This window comes from Xenopus laevis, chromosome 3L, assembly GCF_017654675.1.
Source record: "Xenopus laevis strain J_2021 chromosome 3L, Xenopus_laevis_v10.1, whole genome shotgun sequence".
Classification (NCBI taxonomy): Eukaryota; Metazoa; Chordata; class Amphibia; order Anura; family Pipidae; genus Xenopus; species Xenopus laevis.
The window spans coordinates 88,486,354-88,505,748 of NC_054375.1; the positions used below are offsets into that span (position 1 = coordinate 88,486,354).

General features: G+C 35.5%; 1 protein-coding gene across 23 annotated transcripts in view; it reads right to left on the reverse strand.

Moving 5' to 3' along the window:
* Positions 1 to 299: 299 nt before the first annotated feature.
* Positions 300 to 19,395, reverse strand: part of celf2.L (CUGBP, Elav-like family member 2 L homeolog) — a 271,162-nt gene continuing 252,066 nt past the window's right edge. For 6 of the 23 annotated variants that reach the window (XM_041584869.1, XM_041584867.1, XM_041584878.1 and 3 more), the window contains 4 exons: positions 15,693 to 15,824; positions 12,731 to 12,928; positions 10,776 to 10,943; positions 300 to 5,299 (listed from right to left, as the gene is read on the reverse strand). In XM_041584869.1, coding sequence (XP_041440803.1) covers positions 5,172 to 5,299; positions 10,776 to 10,943; positions 12,731 to 12,928; positions 15,693 to 15,824 — 626 coding nt within the window. In that variant the 3' untranslated portion in view covers positions 300 to 5,171. 23 annotated transcript variants of the gene reach the window in all.

The window sequence follows — 19,395 nt, forward strand, 5'->3', positions numbered from 1 at the left end:
TAGGATTCAAAGGATTTAAAAATATAGTTGATTAAAATATTTTCCTATTGGGTACATTTTTGTGGGAAGTACCCCCTCACAATGTAAAACATGCTAAGCAGTTTAATATAATCTTTGTACATTGTTTTTTTTTTTAATGGATCAGGCATTCACTTAAGTGGAATCGACTGTAACTATTAAACACAACAAATATAAAAGAAAGAAAGAAGGAAGGAGGAAGAAAAGACGTAGAACAGTGAAGTGTTTAGATGTTTCAACACATGATGGTCACCAACAAACACAACACACAGAGAAACGAGTATTAGGAAAATGGTTTAATATTGAAGACAGAAGCAAAAACTGCATCACACAATAACATACATTACAAAAATAAGTTTGACTGTTTTAACTACACAGTTATGTTCACAATGAAGACAGAAGAATCAGAAAAATTTTGATCTAAACAGCAAAAAAGCAAACCTCTATTTTTTTTTTGTTTTTCTAATACATTTATCCACTTAAAGTGACTTTGTACGCCTAACTCTAATTACCTTATTGTGTAACTGCACAATACATAATAAAAAGTGAAACTTACCGCGTTGTTTTAGACATAATTCTAAAATCTAGACATAAGCAAATTAAAATAGCAAGCCAAAGTTTGTAACTATTGAAAGCAAAACCAACTTTTATCAATCAGGAATCAAACTCAAAATCAGTCCGAATCAGGCCCTCAAGAGTAAGCCACACCTTTTCCTTTAGTTTTTTTAATCTCCAGTATAAAATTTTGCACTGGTACAAAATTCATAAGTACAATCAGTTTGTAGAAATAGGAAAGCCTGGGTTTTTTTTTTCTACTTTTTTTTTTACCTTTTTTTTGGCTTATATTCCATCACACAACAGAACCAAAAATGCATCAATTGAACAGAATACAGAAACAATACTTAAATGAACTTACAGTTTCCACTAAATTTGCATTAACTTTGGCTTTTCTCAGACAATACTCAAAAACTATTTGTAATTCAAAACAAAATGAAGTATTATTTAATCTACAAACAACAATTCTCACAGCACAAAAAAAGTAACACAAATACATTTCTTTTGTATGATGTAGTTCAGAATGTCATGAAGCTACAGCATTTTTCCTTATTGTCATTTAGCACTTGAGTTAATAAAAACAGAACAGTTAATGACTTCAGAGTTGCACAAGTCAAAAAAACTAGAATCCCCATGGTGAAAAAAGTTGAACATATTAGTCCTTTAAGCACTGTCTTTTCAGTGCAATCCAGGTATGAAACCACATTGGTGCGGGAGAGGACCTTTAATTGTACTACTACAGATGTAGCTGGCTTTCATGGTGCGTTTAGGGCACACTATTTATTTCAATGGGAAAATAGGGTGCATCTGTGCATTACACGCCACCCCAGCACGTAAGACATTAACTGGTTTTAATTTGGTTGCTAAGTCGGTGCCTCTGACGTATCAAATGGTTTTCAGCCTCACACTATTTATCTCTTCTGATACAGAGAGGTTTAATACCCTGACTTGTACCAATGTGTAATGGGGTAATAGGTGCTTAATGCCAAGAATTACTCGTATTGTTTATTAAACGTGAGTTGGTTAAAAGGCTTTATAAATATATCATTAGAAAATGTTTTACCATGAATAGTAAATGTAACTTCTGGTATGAATTCTATTTCGAAAGGGGCAGCATTTTACAAATTTCAAGTTAATCAAATTCACATAAATCTTTATGTCAAAAACCTTATTTATATTCATTGCTTTTTTTAAGTTTTTAATAAAAAAAAATAGCCCTCAAATAGTTCTGGATGGAGCCATGAATACAGTAGTAAACACTTGTAAGGATCATAATATATATCCCTATTTTCTCAACACAGATGATGGTATACAAGTTAACTTTATACAAGTTACTGCATTTAATGGGTTTATTTTTCTTAGGCACTAACATGATAACAAATTCTTTACTGACTGAGTGCAAAGTTTTAAAAGCAGTTCCTGCTGGGGATTTAAAAAAAACCAAACGAAACAAGAATGTGGTTTCTTTTTCATTGTGATCTGTACATGAGCCATGTTATTTGTGTTATATTCATGATGACAGAATCACAATAGCAAATATGGCACTTTTCAGTTTAATGTTTTGTTCTAAGCTTCTACAATGTGAATTTGCATTAGAAAAAATGAATTGTGTGTAGTTCTACGAATTCTGTAAGTGTTCATGTGCTTTATACATCGTATAAGTTCCATGTGTGCTTTAAATACCCTGATTCATTAGGACAGCACGAGTAATTAAAAGGAATAGCAGTTCAACCATTTGACACCTTAGGGACTTCCACAGACCATGAAGAAAGTACAATGGTGAGGTTTGCTTTCACAGCTTTTCATGTGCAGAGTGGTTTTAAAAAAGTGTAACATGGGCACTTACTGTATACAATGTTTTACCAAAAACATCAAAGAGAATTAACAAACAATAACAATTTCAGGCAACAAGACCACAGGATAGCAAGTTAACAAACTTTGTAACCTCTCTCTTTTTTTAAATAGAAGGGATTTATACAAAACACATAATAAAATACCCATGTTATCAAATTACTTCGTACACGAAATACACTGAAGCTTTAGGCAGGAAGTACCTTTGGAATTTGGCACTGTATTTTCGCTGATTTTTTTTTCTTTAAAAGAAAAAAAAACAGGTCACATTTTGCTGAACACAAACACATCTAAGTTTCCCAACAATAGAAAATAATAACATCAATTCTTTACAAGCCAACACAAAACTTTTTTTTTTTTTCTGGAATAGTTTATGTTTCACATGAAATCATAGCAAACAGACTTTATTTCGGAAAATTATTTTTCGTTCAAGTAAACCAATTTGTTTTAAACTTTTTTTTTTTTTTTTATTAACATAGAACACTGAAGACTTTTAAGACTTAATGAAGCCACAACTAAATTCACAGAAGCACCAATGTGACACAGTATACAGTTACCTTCTCTTCTGTACAATTACACAGTATAAAATATAGGTAATTTCATGTGCATTAAACCATGGATTGTCTAACTGTGAGTCAGTTCAGCAAAAGGTGACAGAACTAGGTAGCATTTGCCCTGAAACAGGGTAAATATTTTCTTATACTAATCTACAAAAAAGTGGTTCTATATATATAATTTAATGAGAAAGTGAGCCACCTAAAATGGCCTTATCAAAAAACTTTACACTGCCTGAAAAATGTAAAAACTATTACAGAGCTCTAGAGACTTAAAATCAGACAGTTTTTTTCAAACTGTTTTGGAAGTTGTCTGCTTCATTAAGAAACCAACATTCTGCATTCCTGGACACATATTGCTTTAGGTAACAGTGACCAGACAGAATGCTAATCCCTGTATAATACTTTCAAGTCTGTTTGTATCATGAAACTAAAAAGAAAAAAATTGCCACAGGTTTTTTTTTTTTAAACTCTAATATCTGATATTAGTAAATTTCAGTCTCGCGTGAATGCTGCAACGCTTTTCACATCTGACTTTTTTTTTTCCAGAATTCATAGCTAGATGAGATCACATATAAAATTCAGAAGTCAAACTAAGTCAGTTGGAGGACCAAATATGATGTGAGGTCAGAAAGACATCAGAAACAATGACGGGACGATGAAACTTTTTTTTTTTATATACAGACGCCACAGGGACATGCTAGGCAAACGGTGAACTAACAGGCATGGAGATGTTCTAGGGAAAAAAAACAAGGAAGAGTACAAAGTTACACAGAATCTAAGCAGTAGAAAAAAAATTCACTTTTTAAGCTCTTCAGTGCTGAACTGGTCAGTTGTCTATTCACACAAAATGCAGTTCTGGCATTCCCAGCACTGAAAGAGTTAACCAGTGAAGGAGTGTAAATATTATGCAGACCTTTGTTGCTAAAGGCTATATTTCATTCCATATTTGTATTTACTTTAAGGTATTTTTTTGAAATTGTCCAAAAAAGCTGCATTGCGCAGCCCAAAAGAAACCATCTAGTTAGAGTTAGTGCAGATGGGTAGCTTTGGGAAGGGAGGGGCACACAGGGTAAAAGAGGCCACTTGAACAAATGCCACACAACAAATATAAGTCACACAACAAACCTTTATCTAGGCAATGGAAAACTAACAAACAGATAAACAGATAAACCACATGGATAAACAAAACATACAAGAGGAAGAGAATGAATTGTGCATAATGGGGTATTATGTGAAAATACTGTATCTTTTTTTTCTTCTTAAAACAACCTTTTACTCTAGAGACTATTTTAAAAGGTATCTAGCTAGCATTGAGAACTTCTCTTTAGGTATCCAATAAGTTAACAATAAATAACTCCCATTATTGTCTGAGGCAGTAAAAATTTTGTATAAAAATAGAAATGTTTTTTTACAAATAAAATTTACAGGCCTGTGGCTTCCTTTATTATTAAATTTATCTTTCAAGAAACATTAAAAGTATTTTCACTCATTTTGTTATATTTAAACCCTGTAGCTTTAGAAACAGATCTCCAAGTCATTTTTTTTTACAACTCAAAACATACTCATTGTATAATAACATAAATAAATAAATAAATAACCCAGTAACAAAAAGCAGTATGTTATGTTCTATCATAAAAACATAAATAACGACCAGTTTTGTCAGAAAATCTAGCCAAATCAAACCAAACCGTCAAAAACAATTTGATGCAGTGGAAAGGCTCTTGTTTTGCCTGTATGTGAGTGATTCTTGCATACAAAAGTACACTCATTGGCAACACTAGGCAATCATATCACTCTTAACTGCTGGTGTCACTATCACATAACCAGGTCCTTAAATCTTTACTCATCTTCAGGAGTTGGTTGGCACCAGTGGCTGTGGAGTTTAATTGCACATAGTTTGTTTAGCTATTGTAAAGTATTAAGGTGTCATACAAAGAAAAAAATGGGAACTGAAAAATGAAACAAAATATTGTTAGACAACTTGCTGGATTCTGGGTAAGAAAATATAGCCAGAGTAATGGCACGATCAGGGGGCTAGGGTAGAAGGGAATGGAAGCGTTTAATGTAAAAATAAATGTCTCTTTCGGTGAGTGTTGGCAATGTTTTCCTCCTCAGCCCCCAGAACAGGCTGGCTCATGGGACTTACCCTAAGAAAGCTAAAATAAGAGCAGAAATCTTCTGGGGTTAGGATCAGTAAGGTTTGCTATCATTTTTGGAGCGTTTCAGCTGAACTTTCAAGCGTTTCATGCCGATCTGAAAGCCATTCATCGCCTGGATAGCAGCTTGTGCAGAGACAGGATTGTCATAGCTAACAAAACCTAAAAATGGAGGAAATAAACGACACTATGAAACTTAATAACACATTCCATAGCTTTATGAGCAGAGCAATAAAACATCATTCCTGATCATTTTAAGCTCATCAGTAATGCAATAATATTATATCTTACCTATAGGAATCCAGAGTACTTAATGCTTAAAAAAATGGTGCAGCTTTTAACAGCCCAATTTATTTGTTTCGTCAGTCTTTAATATGTATAGTTTATATGATTTATAATGATTGCATATACAACCGCCCAGACAGCAAGCCCAATACACAAAAGAATTATTCTCCATTGTGTAACTGTTTTTTTCACAGTTATGTCTCCTTTTCTGTACTGCAAATCTAGTTCATGTTCCATTTACTTTGAATTAAGTTTACCTGCCAAGTCCATATGTGAAGGCAAGCTAAATATGTCAGAGCAGTGCTGTCCAGCTAAATAGAGATCCCTACACTAAGTTAAACACTAACGAGTATAAAACTTCATATAGAGATGCTTGTAGTTACAGTAACCATCCCATATTTAAATAGGGTTACAGGTTTTAATGTAGACCTACTGCACCCTTCTTTTTTACTTCTGCTCTCTTGTTGTGTCTTTTACTTCTCATTTCTGGTGTCTTTCTCTCCTCCTTAAATGCATTTCACCATAATCTCATGTACTTTTTTAATTTAGTTTTTTCCTCATCAAAAAAGAGGCAACTCATCATTATGTTCCGTTTACATGTAAATAGTTCAGTGGCAATGGGCCCATAGCAAATAAAACTGTGGGCTACCAGTTGGACCATAACCAGTGGGGGAGGATAATGGGACTTTCTTTTACAGTTGGCCTCATTTACAAACTTGTATTTGTGGAACAAGGTGCAGAGCACAGTGCTGTGGGCACAAGGTAGACCTATACTTAAGGTCTGCCAAAGGCTTTCCTGTGTATTGTACCCACTGGCATGTTTGAATGAAACATAAGCTATGGGGATGTCCAATTAGATTCCTACATACCACCACCTTCCTACCTCTTTTGAATGCAGTTTCATTCGCGGTGTTACAAATGTCCAATGGCACAACAGAACTCAAAGTTCTCAGTCATATAATATAGTTATTTAAAAGATGCACTAGATAAAAAAAATTATATTTTTACATAAAAAATCCTAGGTACTCCCATGTCCTACGGAAAGATCCTTAATCCGAAAAAAACTCCAGGTCTCGAGTAGTCTGGATAACAGGTCCTATACCTTACATAAATCTAACTTGACACATAATTAAGGGCCTGTGGTAAAAATAACGTGTATCAGAATATAAGTGTTCAGCAGAACTGAATCCATCCTAGGAGATGATTTATCAAAGTATAAATTAGAGCTCTCCACAGTAAAATTCAACTGCTCTCTATAAATTTCTATTCATATTCTATGGCGTGATTATCATGGAACTCTAACTTTCAACCATTGATACATACACCTCTAAAACTCCTATAAAAAAAAAAGATTGATAGCATTTTACTGTTGTGAACTCTAATTTTACATTTTGATAAATCTGACACTTAGGGGCACATTTACTAAGGGTCGAATATCGAGGGTTAATTAACCCTCGAAATTCGACCATCGAAGTAAAATCCTTTGACTTCGAATATTGAAGTCGAAGGATTTACCGCATTTACTTCAAACAAACGTTTGAAGGAAAAATCGTTCGATCGAACGATTAAATCCTTTGAATCGAACGATTCGAAGGATTTTAATCCATCGATTGAACGATTTTCCTTCGATCAGAAATTGCTTAGAAAGCTTATGGGGAAGGTCCCCATAGGCTAACATTGGTGCTCAGTAGGTTTTAGGTGGCAAAGTAGGTAGTCAAGTTTTTTTAAAGAGACAGTACTTCGACTATCGAATGGTCGAATAGTCGAACGATTTTTAGTTCGAATTGTTCGATTCGAAGTCGAAGGTCGAAGTAGCCAATTCGATGGTCGAAGTAGCCAAAAAAAACCTTCGAAATTCGAAGTTTTTTTCATTCTAATCCTTCACTCAAGCTTAGTAAATATGCCCCTTATTGTCAAGTAACTCAGGACTGTCTTGCTAAATGCTATTTGGACACATTTGACAACAATATATTCCATGTTGATTATTTCAGAGCAGATTGAGGCAACTCATCATTATGTTCAGGATTAAAGGTGTAAAATGTTTACTTGCAGATAATGCAGATTCATCAGTTCTGTTCAAATTTTAATATGAAAACTACATTTCCAATGAGGTTTGGCTTTTGGACAGAGTTAAATATTTACAAGCCTATGATTAAGGGAAGGTGTTTCCGAAACGCGTAAGGCCTATATATTTCTACAGTGCCCCGCAATAAAAACCTGTTTTTTACCGGAGTGCCGTCCTTCTGTTTGTATATTTACTGTTGGCAGTGGGGACACTGCGGACTGAGCTGAAGCGGTTCTAATTGGTTTTAAAAACTCAAATGAATTTGAAATTTGACCTTTGATAAATGTGCCTCTAAATTTTGGATTTAGAGCATCTGCAATTTAAATAAAATATAATAGTATTTATAGTAATTAGTTTCATTTTCAATAAAAAAGGTTGTTTTTGAATTAGATACTGTACAATTTCCGTCACCTGAAAAAATGCAAAATACCTATCTGCAGAGGTTTTCTGTTCTTTCCAAAACATAAGGATCAACATATCTATTGCTTTGAACAATATGAGGCAAAGGAAAATGATTGCAAATGCATTTCTTTGTCTCTTTCAGTAAACAGTTAAGCATGCATTAAAAATACCCTGAGTTAGAATCCTTAAACGCTATTGCTTTCCACTTAAATTTAAACCGCAGCAGAGGGATTTCACATTGAAGCAGAGCGAGAGCAGAAAAGATAGGGAAAATGGAACCTAGTAAGTGGCGTGCCTGCCTTGAGCACAAAACAGGGCGATTAGGTATTCTGGAAATGACACCGAGATAGTATAGCAACAGCATTTCCTTGCACAGAAAGTAATTAGCTTCATTTACTCACTACATCAACTTGTCAGGCAGTGTTCATTTCCTTTTGTGAACTTTTGTGTCTGCACATTGTTCATTTTATATAGAGTTGAAAAAAATACTAATACTGTCTTTGACAAAGTGGTTAAATGTTGCAAAGACAAAAAGACAATGAAAAATACTTCATTCCTATATACTAAAGATAAAGTCAGAATGAAAAAGAGGAAGCACTCTAGTCCTTTCTCACTGAGATGGAAATGCCTACCAGTAATTCTTAGCATAAGGACTCGATTGCAACACACTGCCTGAAGTCTGAGGATTTTCCTTATTCAGCTTTTAAAGGTTAATAATATGAGGGAACATTTGGTGACATTATTGCCCTGTCATTACTGCATCACTTGACCCCAAAGGGTACCGTTTTGGCAGGCTGTGATACAGTCCCATCAGGTCACAGTGGCCTATTGCCTGCTTTCATGCTTTTATGAGGTATCTCAACAGATATAGTAGTGGCAGAAGCCACCCTTCCTTCCGCCTTCTGTTTAAATCCATTTAATGAGGCAATTCAAGCCACTGGTCAGATATCCACAAAGCCGACAAAGCTATATATGACAAGCGCCTTCATATTAATTGTGTACTGTATGCTGAAATGGTGTTAGATTTTAAATCTTGCATAAGTGTGAGAGTCACTGTGACAATCTTATATAAAATCATGGTGTTGTGTAATATACTTATAGCGGTTGTTCACCTTTAATCTAACTTTTAGGGGCAGATTTATCAAGGGTAGAATTTCGAGTTCATGGGAGTTATTTAAAACTTCCATGAACTCCCATGAACTCGAAATTTTGAAACTTGGACGAATAGGATTGACCTGCAAACTCGAATCGAATGCAAATTTTTCAAAAACGATAAAAAAGAAAAAATAAGGGCTTTAAAAAAATGCTTAGAATTAGCCATTCTATAACATAAAAAAAAATATCATGAAGGTGAACCACCTCTTTAAATGACAAAAATGCTGACAGAATGCAGTTATTTTTTCAAGACTTGTAATAATATTAAATACGCACAGTGGATGACTAAAACCAAAAATACTCAGTAATAATGAAGTTATTTCCCTTTTGTTTTCGGTAACTTCTATGAAGGCCTAAATGGCTCAGCTTGCTTAAGCATACACTGTTCTCCATTATACTGGCTTCTGCCTTCTTTATCTCCTCCATTAATTTGTCCCCTTACAGTGTGGCAATTCCTTTACAAGAAGCTGTGACATTGTCAATCCAACTAGGCAGCATGGTCTAATGTATTTGAGTGCATAGTAATAATATACACCAGGCTACACAGTTACTGTATAGAAGGTTTTCACTAAGCTCACATTCTGTCAGTTTTATTCTTCTTCACTTGACTGCTTTCATAGTAAAGCTGTTTGCTTTGAATGTATTGGATTAGAATAGTGGCAACCTCAGATAAATGCTGACTTTTCACATGCAATGTCCATGAAGAGACATTTTTGAATAGCATGCAGTGGCTTTTTCAGTATTAAATGGGCCAATGAGTTAAGCAATCATATTAAACAGCAAATTGAACAGAGATGTGGCACATGTGACTTCCTGTTAGCCAGTGATCTCTAGTGATGGGTGAATTTATTCAACAGGCGCGAATTTGGGGTGAATTTCTGTGTTTCGCCGCCGGCAACTAAATTTGCGAATTTGGCACAGTTTAGACGCCAGTAACAATTTAGGCGCTGGTGGCGATTAACGGACGCTCATTGACTTCGCCAATTTTGACGCTGACAAATTGTCGCCGTCGTCAAAATTCGTGAATTTTGCGGCGAATTGAAATGGAACAAATTGGTCCATCACTAGTGATCTCTCCTACGTGGGTACCATGGGTACTGACCAACTGTCATTGGGGCATATTTATCAAAGGCTGAGAATTGAGTTCACCAGAGTTCAACAACAGAGAACCCTGCAGCTCTCCACATTTGGAACTTTTATAGACATATTTGCAAGTAAAAAAGAGTTCCTTGCCAACTCTGTTTGTGACTGTTTCACGAATTTGGCCTCAAACTTCAATGTTATGACGTCTCTCTAAAAATGTTACCAAACATAAAATCATATTCATCTACATTCATTTAAAAAAGACCCAATACTGGCTTAGTATGTTGGTGACAGTGACCAGAAAGCTTGAATTAAGAGAATTAGACTAATATTTATTACGATCATTATTAAAAAAAATGTGAGATTTGGAAACGTGTGAAATGATGGGGTTCCATCAGATTCAGATGTTAAAAAGAATATATTAGAGCTTAATGGCTAATAAAATAAAGAATATTGGTGCATTGGCACATTTGTCTATTCATCATGGAGCTTAATGTAACTAGCGCAAACGTGTTGTAAAATAATTAATTAAACCTTACTGAGTTTTTTGTTTTTTGATACAAGCCATCTTTACATCAATTCCAAATAATAATCTGTAGCAGCAACATTATATATCTAAAAGTAATCATTTCCTGTGTATTTACTCACCAAAGCACTTGCTCAGATTGGTCTGTTTGTCAATAAATACTTTTGCAGAGATAACATTTCCAAAAGGCATAAACATCTGTAGGATGTCCTGGTCTCCAAACTCTTGAGGAAGATGGTAAATAAATAGATTTGCTCCTTCAGGCCCTTGAGCGGAAATAAAAAGAAGGCCTGATATCATTTAAATTACATTCTTTTTCAGACATACTTAATAATAATCTTATTACATATGTTGAAAAAAAATCTGCAGCATTGGTTTAAAGTTAAAAAAATGTGTAAGTAGAAGGATTAATTATAGCAATGTAGTAGAGAATATTTGTGTGCTAGAGAGCAGAAGTCGTAGTAGGAACTGTCACTGTTCCTACTACACACTGTTTCCGCTACTGCAGTAAACCTCAACCAGTGGCTTGCAAACAACATGTTGCTTGCCAACCCCTTGGATGTTACTCTCAGTGGCCTAAAAGCAGGTGCTTATTTTTAAATTCCAGGCTTGAAAGCAAGTTTTAATTGCATAAAAACTAGGAGGCACATTTACTATTGGTTGAATATCGAGGGTTAATTAACCCTCGATATTCGAAGTCAAGGATTTACCGCATTTCGAACGATTCGAAGGATTTTAATCCATCGATCGAACGATTTTCCTTCGATCAAAAAAACCAAGGAAAGCTTATGGGGACATTCCCCATAGGATAACATTGGTGCTCGGTAGGTTTTAGGTGGCGAAGTAGGTATTCGAAGTTTTTTTTAAAGAGACAGTACTTCGACTATCGAATGGTCGAATAGTCGAACGATTTTTAGTTCGAATCGTTCGATTCGAAGTCGTAGTCGAAGGTCGAAGTAGCCAAAAAAAAACTTCGAAATTCAAAGTATTTTTTATTCTAATCCTTCACTCGAGCTTAGTAAATGTACTGCCAAGTAAAGCCTCCTGTATGCTGCCAATCCACATAGGGGCTACCAAATTGCCAATTACCACTCTTACTTTTTCATCCGCAGGGACTTTTTTTCATGCTTGTGCTGCTCCCCAACTCTCTTTTACATTTGAATGTGACTCACAGGTAAAAAAGTTTGGGGACTCCTGCCCTACAGTGTCCCTTAAGATCCTTAGGGGGTTATTTTCAGAGGTAAAATTTTAGAGCTACATGAGCTTTTTTAAACCTGGAATGAACTCACAACTCCAATGGTTTCTTATTTGATTGAGTATTGGTCTAGTTTTCAGTGGAAAAAACTTGAATCGCTCAAGTTTTTGAGCGAAACCCACTAAAAAAACTCAAACATCATGAAGGCTATTAATATCTTCAAATGGTTCAAGGGGCCTCTACCATTGACTCCAACATGACCTTGACAGGTTTTAGATGGTGTAGTTTTTTGTCAAGCTATTTCCAGGATTGGGGTATAATAAATCTCAAAGAATTTGAGTTTGTAAAAACAAAAATTCAAAAAGTTTTTTTTTTAACCTAGCTGAGCACTACCATCCCATTAAACGGATATGGATTGGTACCCTCCTGCTCAAAACAGTTGATCAGATTAACACATATATCACCATCTTTAATTATTGTGTCAAATTATTAACAACTTTCCTGATTGGCAGAAAAGTATTATTGACAGTCAGGGCAGAATGTAAAATAACCTGAGCTGCTGGCAATCCTGGATTACACAGTAGGTTCTATGCTACATTCAAAAACCCAGCGAGGAGATATTATGCAAGGAACTGGTATAAGACAAAGTAAACATTTGTATTACTGAACAGAGGCTACTGTATATGACAGTGGTCTTTTCTTGATCCAGAAAAAAAAATTGATCTTGATTTTTGGGCTGTGAGTTTGCCATTTGCACATGATGCTGGCTGCTCTGCATGCTCAAGGTGTTTTTATGCAAATAAAAAACTCCCAATGTTACATTCTTTTTCTCAGTACAGGAAAAGATAGACAAGATACTGAGCATTCTCTATAAATTCTTACCTTCTTTCTGGCTGCCTGCAGCACTCTGCTGTTGTAACAAACTCTGACTGTATAATGTAGGCAGTGCCGCCGCTGCGTACTGTTGAATTCCTGAGTAGGCCTGGGTGAGGGCATCCATTGTACCAGCTGTACCATTCGTCAAGCCTGTGGCACCAAGTCCTCCATTCAAAGCCGCCATACCTGAGAGCATTTGAGCAACTTTACAAAAAACCCAACAATGGAGAAAGAAAATTGCACTTGTTTATTAGTGCTTTCTAACATAATAGACCAATTATAATACACCAAAAATGACTGCACTGCATGCAAACCACTGAAACATGTGGAAACTGAATCAAGAGCACAATTAATTAGCACTTTAGAACAACGTTGTACTATAAATTACTGGCATGCAATGCAGATTGGTTACACCTACAACATTTCTACATGTCCTGTAAAAAAGCATGCAATGTAAAAGCATAATACAGCAAATTTATCTTGACACATTACATTGCAATCTCTAATATTCACTGCCTGTTATTGAGATTTGCATATAAAAATCATTATTTTTTTAATTGACATTTGGTCTACAAATCTTAACTAAAAACTATGAACTAAACTTATATGACATTAGTATGAATATGTCAATCAAACTAACCCTTCCCATATTTCTGACTGGACATAACTTATTTTGCAGAATCAGATTTATAGTCAGTTAACATAGTCATATCTGGTCTGATGTTTGAGTTATTTGATCTGACCCATAGAGCTACAGTCATAAATTGTCTAGTTTTTTAATTGTTGAAATAGTTTGGCATAAGCAAAATTGTAATAATTCTTAAATTACTTTTATCTGAACAGGAACTATACTGCACCATTGAACCCAAGTTAAGGAAAATTAAGTTTGGAGATGTAGTCTTATTTTGTTACTTAACCATAACTGTTGTAATGGTTTTAATACAAACATTGACATATGAATATATTTTAAGTTACAGAATAATATAGATATCAGTTGCAATATCTTTATTACAGCCAGCTTATGATTCAATTAAAATATGTACTTAAGGCAAAATGTGAAAATCATGGTAAAGGAGTCAAATCGTAAATAAATAATGGGATAAATGCACCAATGCAGTTTAATCTATCCTGTAGTGTTAGACCATAGCACCTTTCTATATACAGTTAAGCCGTCACTTCCTGATGACGGCTTAAGTGAATAGCCGAAACGTCGAAATAAACATCAATTTTTGATTTTGCACCTTCATAAAGCCCTGTGAGTGAGAAAACAAATGATATGCAAATATATAAAATGTTTACGTGGCCACTTTAGTTCAGTCAGCTTTAATATGAGAACATTGGTTTTTGAACTGTTTTAGAATTACATGTCTAGCAAAGAGCTTAATGCTACGTTAGCGGCAATATCTGAAATGGAATATAATGAATGTTCATGACCTGGATAAGCTTCATTGTGTTGTATTTTTAGCATTAATAATGTTGTAAATGGTTAAATGTGCCATCTTTCTTTTCCCTTTGATTACAGAAGGCTCCTTACTTTGTTACATGCTTTGCTTGTGATTTGTGCTGAATTGGTCATGTCTTTTAGTTGAGATTTGTAATTTTCCTTCATAAATGTTTAGGAAACACAATTATTTTGATTTACTATGACTATTTACTTTGTACTACATTTCATTATGCCTTTAAGAAATTAAAGATAGCAGTTAATATTATTCTGCTCTGGACTGGGAGTGTCTTTATTATGACAATCTATATTTTGCATATTCAATAAAAATAGTTGGAATTGTTGTAAACAGGTTAACCATATGTAAATGCAATATGTTGGTTATTGACACTGCTTTCTATAAACAGGCCTATATATGTTCTCTTAGCTAGACTCGTTGACTAACTAACTAACTAACTAACTAACTAACTAACTAACTAATACAAATGGATATTCTCAGTAGGGTTGCTGATGTTGCCAATAGCAATATTTAATAAGGGACAGATATGATACATGTCAGAGAATGGGCTTCACAGATTTCCCTGCAAACATACACAAATCTCTTCTTAAAGGAATTGCTCAGTGTAAAAATAAAAACTGGGTAAATAGATAGGCTGTGCAAAATAAAAAAATGCTTCTAATATAGTTAGTTAGCCAAAAATGTAATGTATAAAGGCTGGAATGATTTGATGTATAACATATAGTCTGAACACTACTTCCTGCTTTTCAGCTCTCTTGGTTTACACTGACTGGTTACCCTGGCTACCAGGCAGTAACCAATCAGAGACTCGAGGGGGGGCCACATGGGTCATATCTGTTGCTTTTGAATCTGAGCTGAATGCTGAGGATCAATTGCAAACTCACTAAACAGAAATGTACCATGTGGCCCTCCTTCAAGTCGCTGACTAACTCAGAGTTATATAGAGCTGAAAAGCAGGAAGTTGGATTCTGGCTGTTTTATTAGACATCTGTTCACTCCAGCCTTTATATATTACACTTTTGGCTAACTAACTATATTAGAAACATTTTTTATTTTGCACAGCCTATCTATTTCCACAGTTTTTATTTTCACACTGAACTGTTCCTTTAAAAGGAATACAACACAATTTTGAAATGTCCTAGACATAAGGTGATCTGTAGCTGTGAAAAAGGGATTATGAACACAAAAATTGCCATGCACACAACTCAGTATCCTGGGTCATTTTGGATTACTGTAAGGTTGCTGTCCACTTTTTTTTCCTTTGTGAGTCAACTAGCAGTATGTTGTAGCCCGGTTTAAAAAAATCCACAGCATATTAGTTCCTTCGGCTTGTACTGCAGAGCAAACTGTGTTGGTATTCCTTTAAGATGTCCCTTATTAAATATGGCTGCAGGTAACCCTCATCTGGGAACAGCTGAACAACAACAGTACCTAGATTTGACTTCCCTGCTCTTTTGTCTTCTGAATATTGTTGGATAATGCTATCCACCACAGCACTAAATACTCACTGTTTACGGTACCTGCTAGTGCATTAATATTATTCAGTCCAACGGTTGCTCCAGCCAGACCCTGTAACGTGCCCAGAGATGTCAAAGAATTCATGGCAGCTCCAGCTGAAGAGTTAGCAGTTGATGCGGCCACTAAAAAAAAGACCAAGTAATGAAAGGTTAATTTACATGAGTTAATAAAATATTATTGCAAACAGGCATGCTGTGCTAACACATTGTGCTATATAAGCATGCTTGTTACAGGTGGTTTATTTGTTATGTATTGCTGATGTATAAAGACAAATTAAATTCAATGCATTTTAGGGACGGATGAGTAAATTCACGAAAAGATAAATTGAATTATATGACATTAATGTAATCAAGAGACTTGAAGTATCACACATGGCTTCCAGTTTCTGTATTGTATTGGTATTTTATGCTCATAGGCTCTAAACTAAAACAATATTTTCCCAATTTTTCAGGCAGCAGATGTGTAAAGCCATGTACTGCCAGAAGTATTTGTAATCCAGCCCAGGATTCATTGTACAAAGCATACTGTACATAGAATCAAACCCAGAAAACATCTGAACAAACTGAAATGAGAATCTCTGAAAGAGAAGCGCTTGCACAGCAGAAAAAAAATGTAATATCATAATAAAGCAGGGCTCCCTTCTGACAACATAAAGCCAGAGGTACTATTCACAGAGAATATGAAGCGAGAGCCAAACACTTGTTTCATCTTCCAAGTTCTTATCCTTTCCTTGCCCTTCAAGCATTGTAAAAGAAATGTATTAATAGTTCTTCCCCCAGTCTTCCAAGGACAAAGAAAGTAGAATTTTCACCTTAATCCCAGTTCATTTCCTTTATTTCCCACAAATATTTTTCTTTTATATTTACAGTGTATCTATAAATCCACTAAATTTCCCATAGTCGGCTGAAAAATAACTTAATGGAAAGTTCTCTTTTTACACCAAGGCCATATATGTTAATCATAGTCAACAGCGAGGCCTTGCTCATAAACATCACTCCATGTATAGAATCTGTTATGTAGGTAGTGAGAACTAAGAAGTTCTGAATATGGAAATGACACGTCTTAAGGTGGCCATACACGGGCCGATAAAAGCTGCCGACAGACCGAGTCGGCAGCTTATTGGCCCGTGTATGGGGGCCCCCGACGGGCTTCCCCGATCTAGATCTGGCCGAAAGTCGGCCAGATCTCGATCGGATGGGGTTAAAAATCCCGTCGGATCGCGGCCGCATCTGTTCGTTGATGCGGTCCCGCGATCCGACCGCCCGTTTGCGAACGTGAAGGATCCGATCGTTGGGCCCTAGGGCCCACGATCGGATCAGCCCGATATTGCCCACCTCAAGGTGGGCATATCGGAGGGAGATCCGCTCATTTGGCGACATCGCCAAACGAGCAGATCTATCCGTGTATGGCCACCTTTACACAGTCCAATTCAAACAAACAATTCCTAATTATCTACTGAATCCAACTTTAGGAATTCTTAAGTGTCTGCTTTAAAAGGAAACCAGGATGTAGTCCTATTTTTTTAGGCAGAAATTACACCTCCCCAAAACGTTGTCCTGGGCATCTCCCTTTAATAATGCATCATTACTGCATTACTGAGAGTAAATTATTTTGGAATAATGTTATCTATAGCTGCAATGTATTCTATAGTTAATAATTTTGCCCAGTAAGCTTGCTTCATGGCATTGCTAATGCCATTAACTTCTTTGATTGTAGACTGCCAAAATGGCAGTCTGATCATCATTTTTCATGGGTAAAATAAACCTGCTAACAATGAAATGAATACACAGAGCAAGGGACTATTCTCCTGACACTCACACATTATTGCCCACAATGACACAGATGCCATGCCTCTGCCTTTTATATACTTTACATATGTCAGCATATTTAGGAACTTCTGAGCTCTGCAGCTCTAAACCTTAATGACAATGCAGTAACAGCTTATCTTAGTGGGCCTTTATTTGATATTTATTGTTTTTCTTGTCCCAGTCACAAACTCCCATTGGATAAATGCACAACTTATAAATTGCATTTCTTCCAGAGCTCCCAAGATACCAGCTAAAGCATAAATAACCATATTGAAATTTGCCTACTACGAATAGCTTAGACTCATAACATATTTCAATAAAACCACAGTTGGCTTTGCTCATGTTGTCTATAAACTGTGGCCACTAAGGATCTCTGTGTTTATTCATAGCGGTTTAATCAGAGTATCCATTAATGTTTCCAGTGTAATAAAACCATAATGAAATATTTGTTTCTCAGATGTTTTATTTTCATGTGGACCAAGATTATAATGTGACAACTAAATCAATGTTATTTATCATCTCTGCCATCCTTAGAATGTGCACTGCTATTGATTTTGCTTGGTCTTTTATTTAACATTCATGTATTACACTGATACAAAAGGCAACATTAAGAGTTACTAATGCTGAAACTTGCTGACACAATAATTACTGTATTTATTCGCCTAGATATCCTGCTAAAATGCAGGTAGCAGGGAGAATGGGATGATAGAGGGTGAGTTGAATAATATGGCTAAAACTAAAGTCTGCTTCATGTACACATCATTAAAACAGATGGTCAATGTTTGTGGCCAGTAATTCTTCTCTGCTGACATCCCTGGACATACATTGGTCATTGTAATGGGAATGAAAAACAATTTAATGACTTTGTAATAATGCAATGACTTTTGCAATCTGTTTTGTGGCATCATTGTTTAATCATGAGACCTTCAGGTAATTAAAGACAGGCCAGACAGATAGCGATTAGTACATTTCTATCTGAACTCAACCATATGGTTTAGGTATTGTCTACATATTGTTAGTCTACAGAATAGATACAATATGTTAATTGAACATGAAATGTTATGCTTACGGGCAAATTTTGAGCCTAGTGAAAATGCTGCATTGTGATTGGATAGCAGCACTTGGAGATCCAACCTCCCAGAGCCCCTGGCCATTCACAGCACAACACTTCCATTAACCAACAGTACCCCCATAAAATAAACAGGCACTTTTCATGCAGTAAATAAAAAGGGGAAGAGGGTAAGAATAAAAACCACCAACACCATAGTATATAATGCATGTAATATTGTAAAGAGACAAATTTACTGTTTTGCACATTTGGGGGCACATTTACTAAGGGTCGAATATCGAGAGTTAATTAACCCTCAATATTTGAACCTCGAAGTAAAATCCTTCGACTTCGAATATTGAAGTCGAAGGATTTACCGCAAAAACTTCAATCGAACGTTTTGAAGGATTTTATTCCATCGATCGAACGTTTTTCCTTCGATCAAAAAAAGCTTAGAAACCTTATGAGGAAGGTCCCCATAGGCTAACATTGAAGCTTGGTAGGTTTAAAGTGGCGAAGTAGGTAGTCGAAGTTTTTTTTAAAGAGACAGTACTTCGACTATCGAATGGTCGAATAGTCAAATGATTTTTAGTTCTAAACATTCGAATCGAAGTCGATGTCGTAGTCAAAGGTCGTAGTAGCCTATTCGTAGTCGAAGTACCCCCCAAAAAAACTTCCAAATTCGAAGTTTTTTTCATTCGAATCCTTCACTCCAGCTTAGTAAATTAGACAATGACAATGTGCACTATGTAGCTGGACTGAATATCTGCTTTTGTTTGGAGACTTATCATGACATTCCTAAGATACAACTTAGCAGACATTAAGTGCTATTAAATA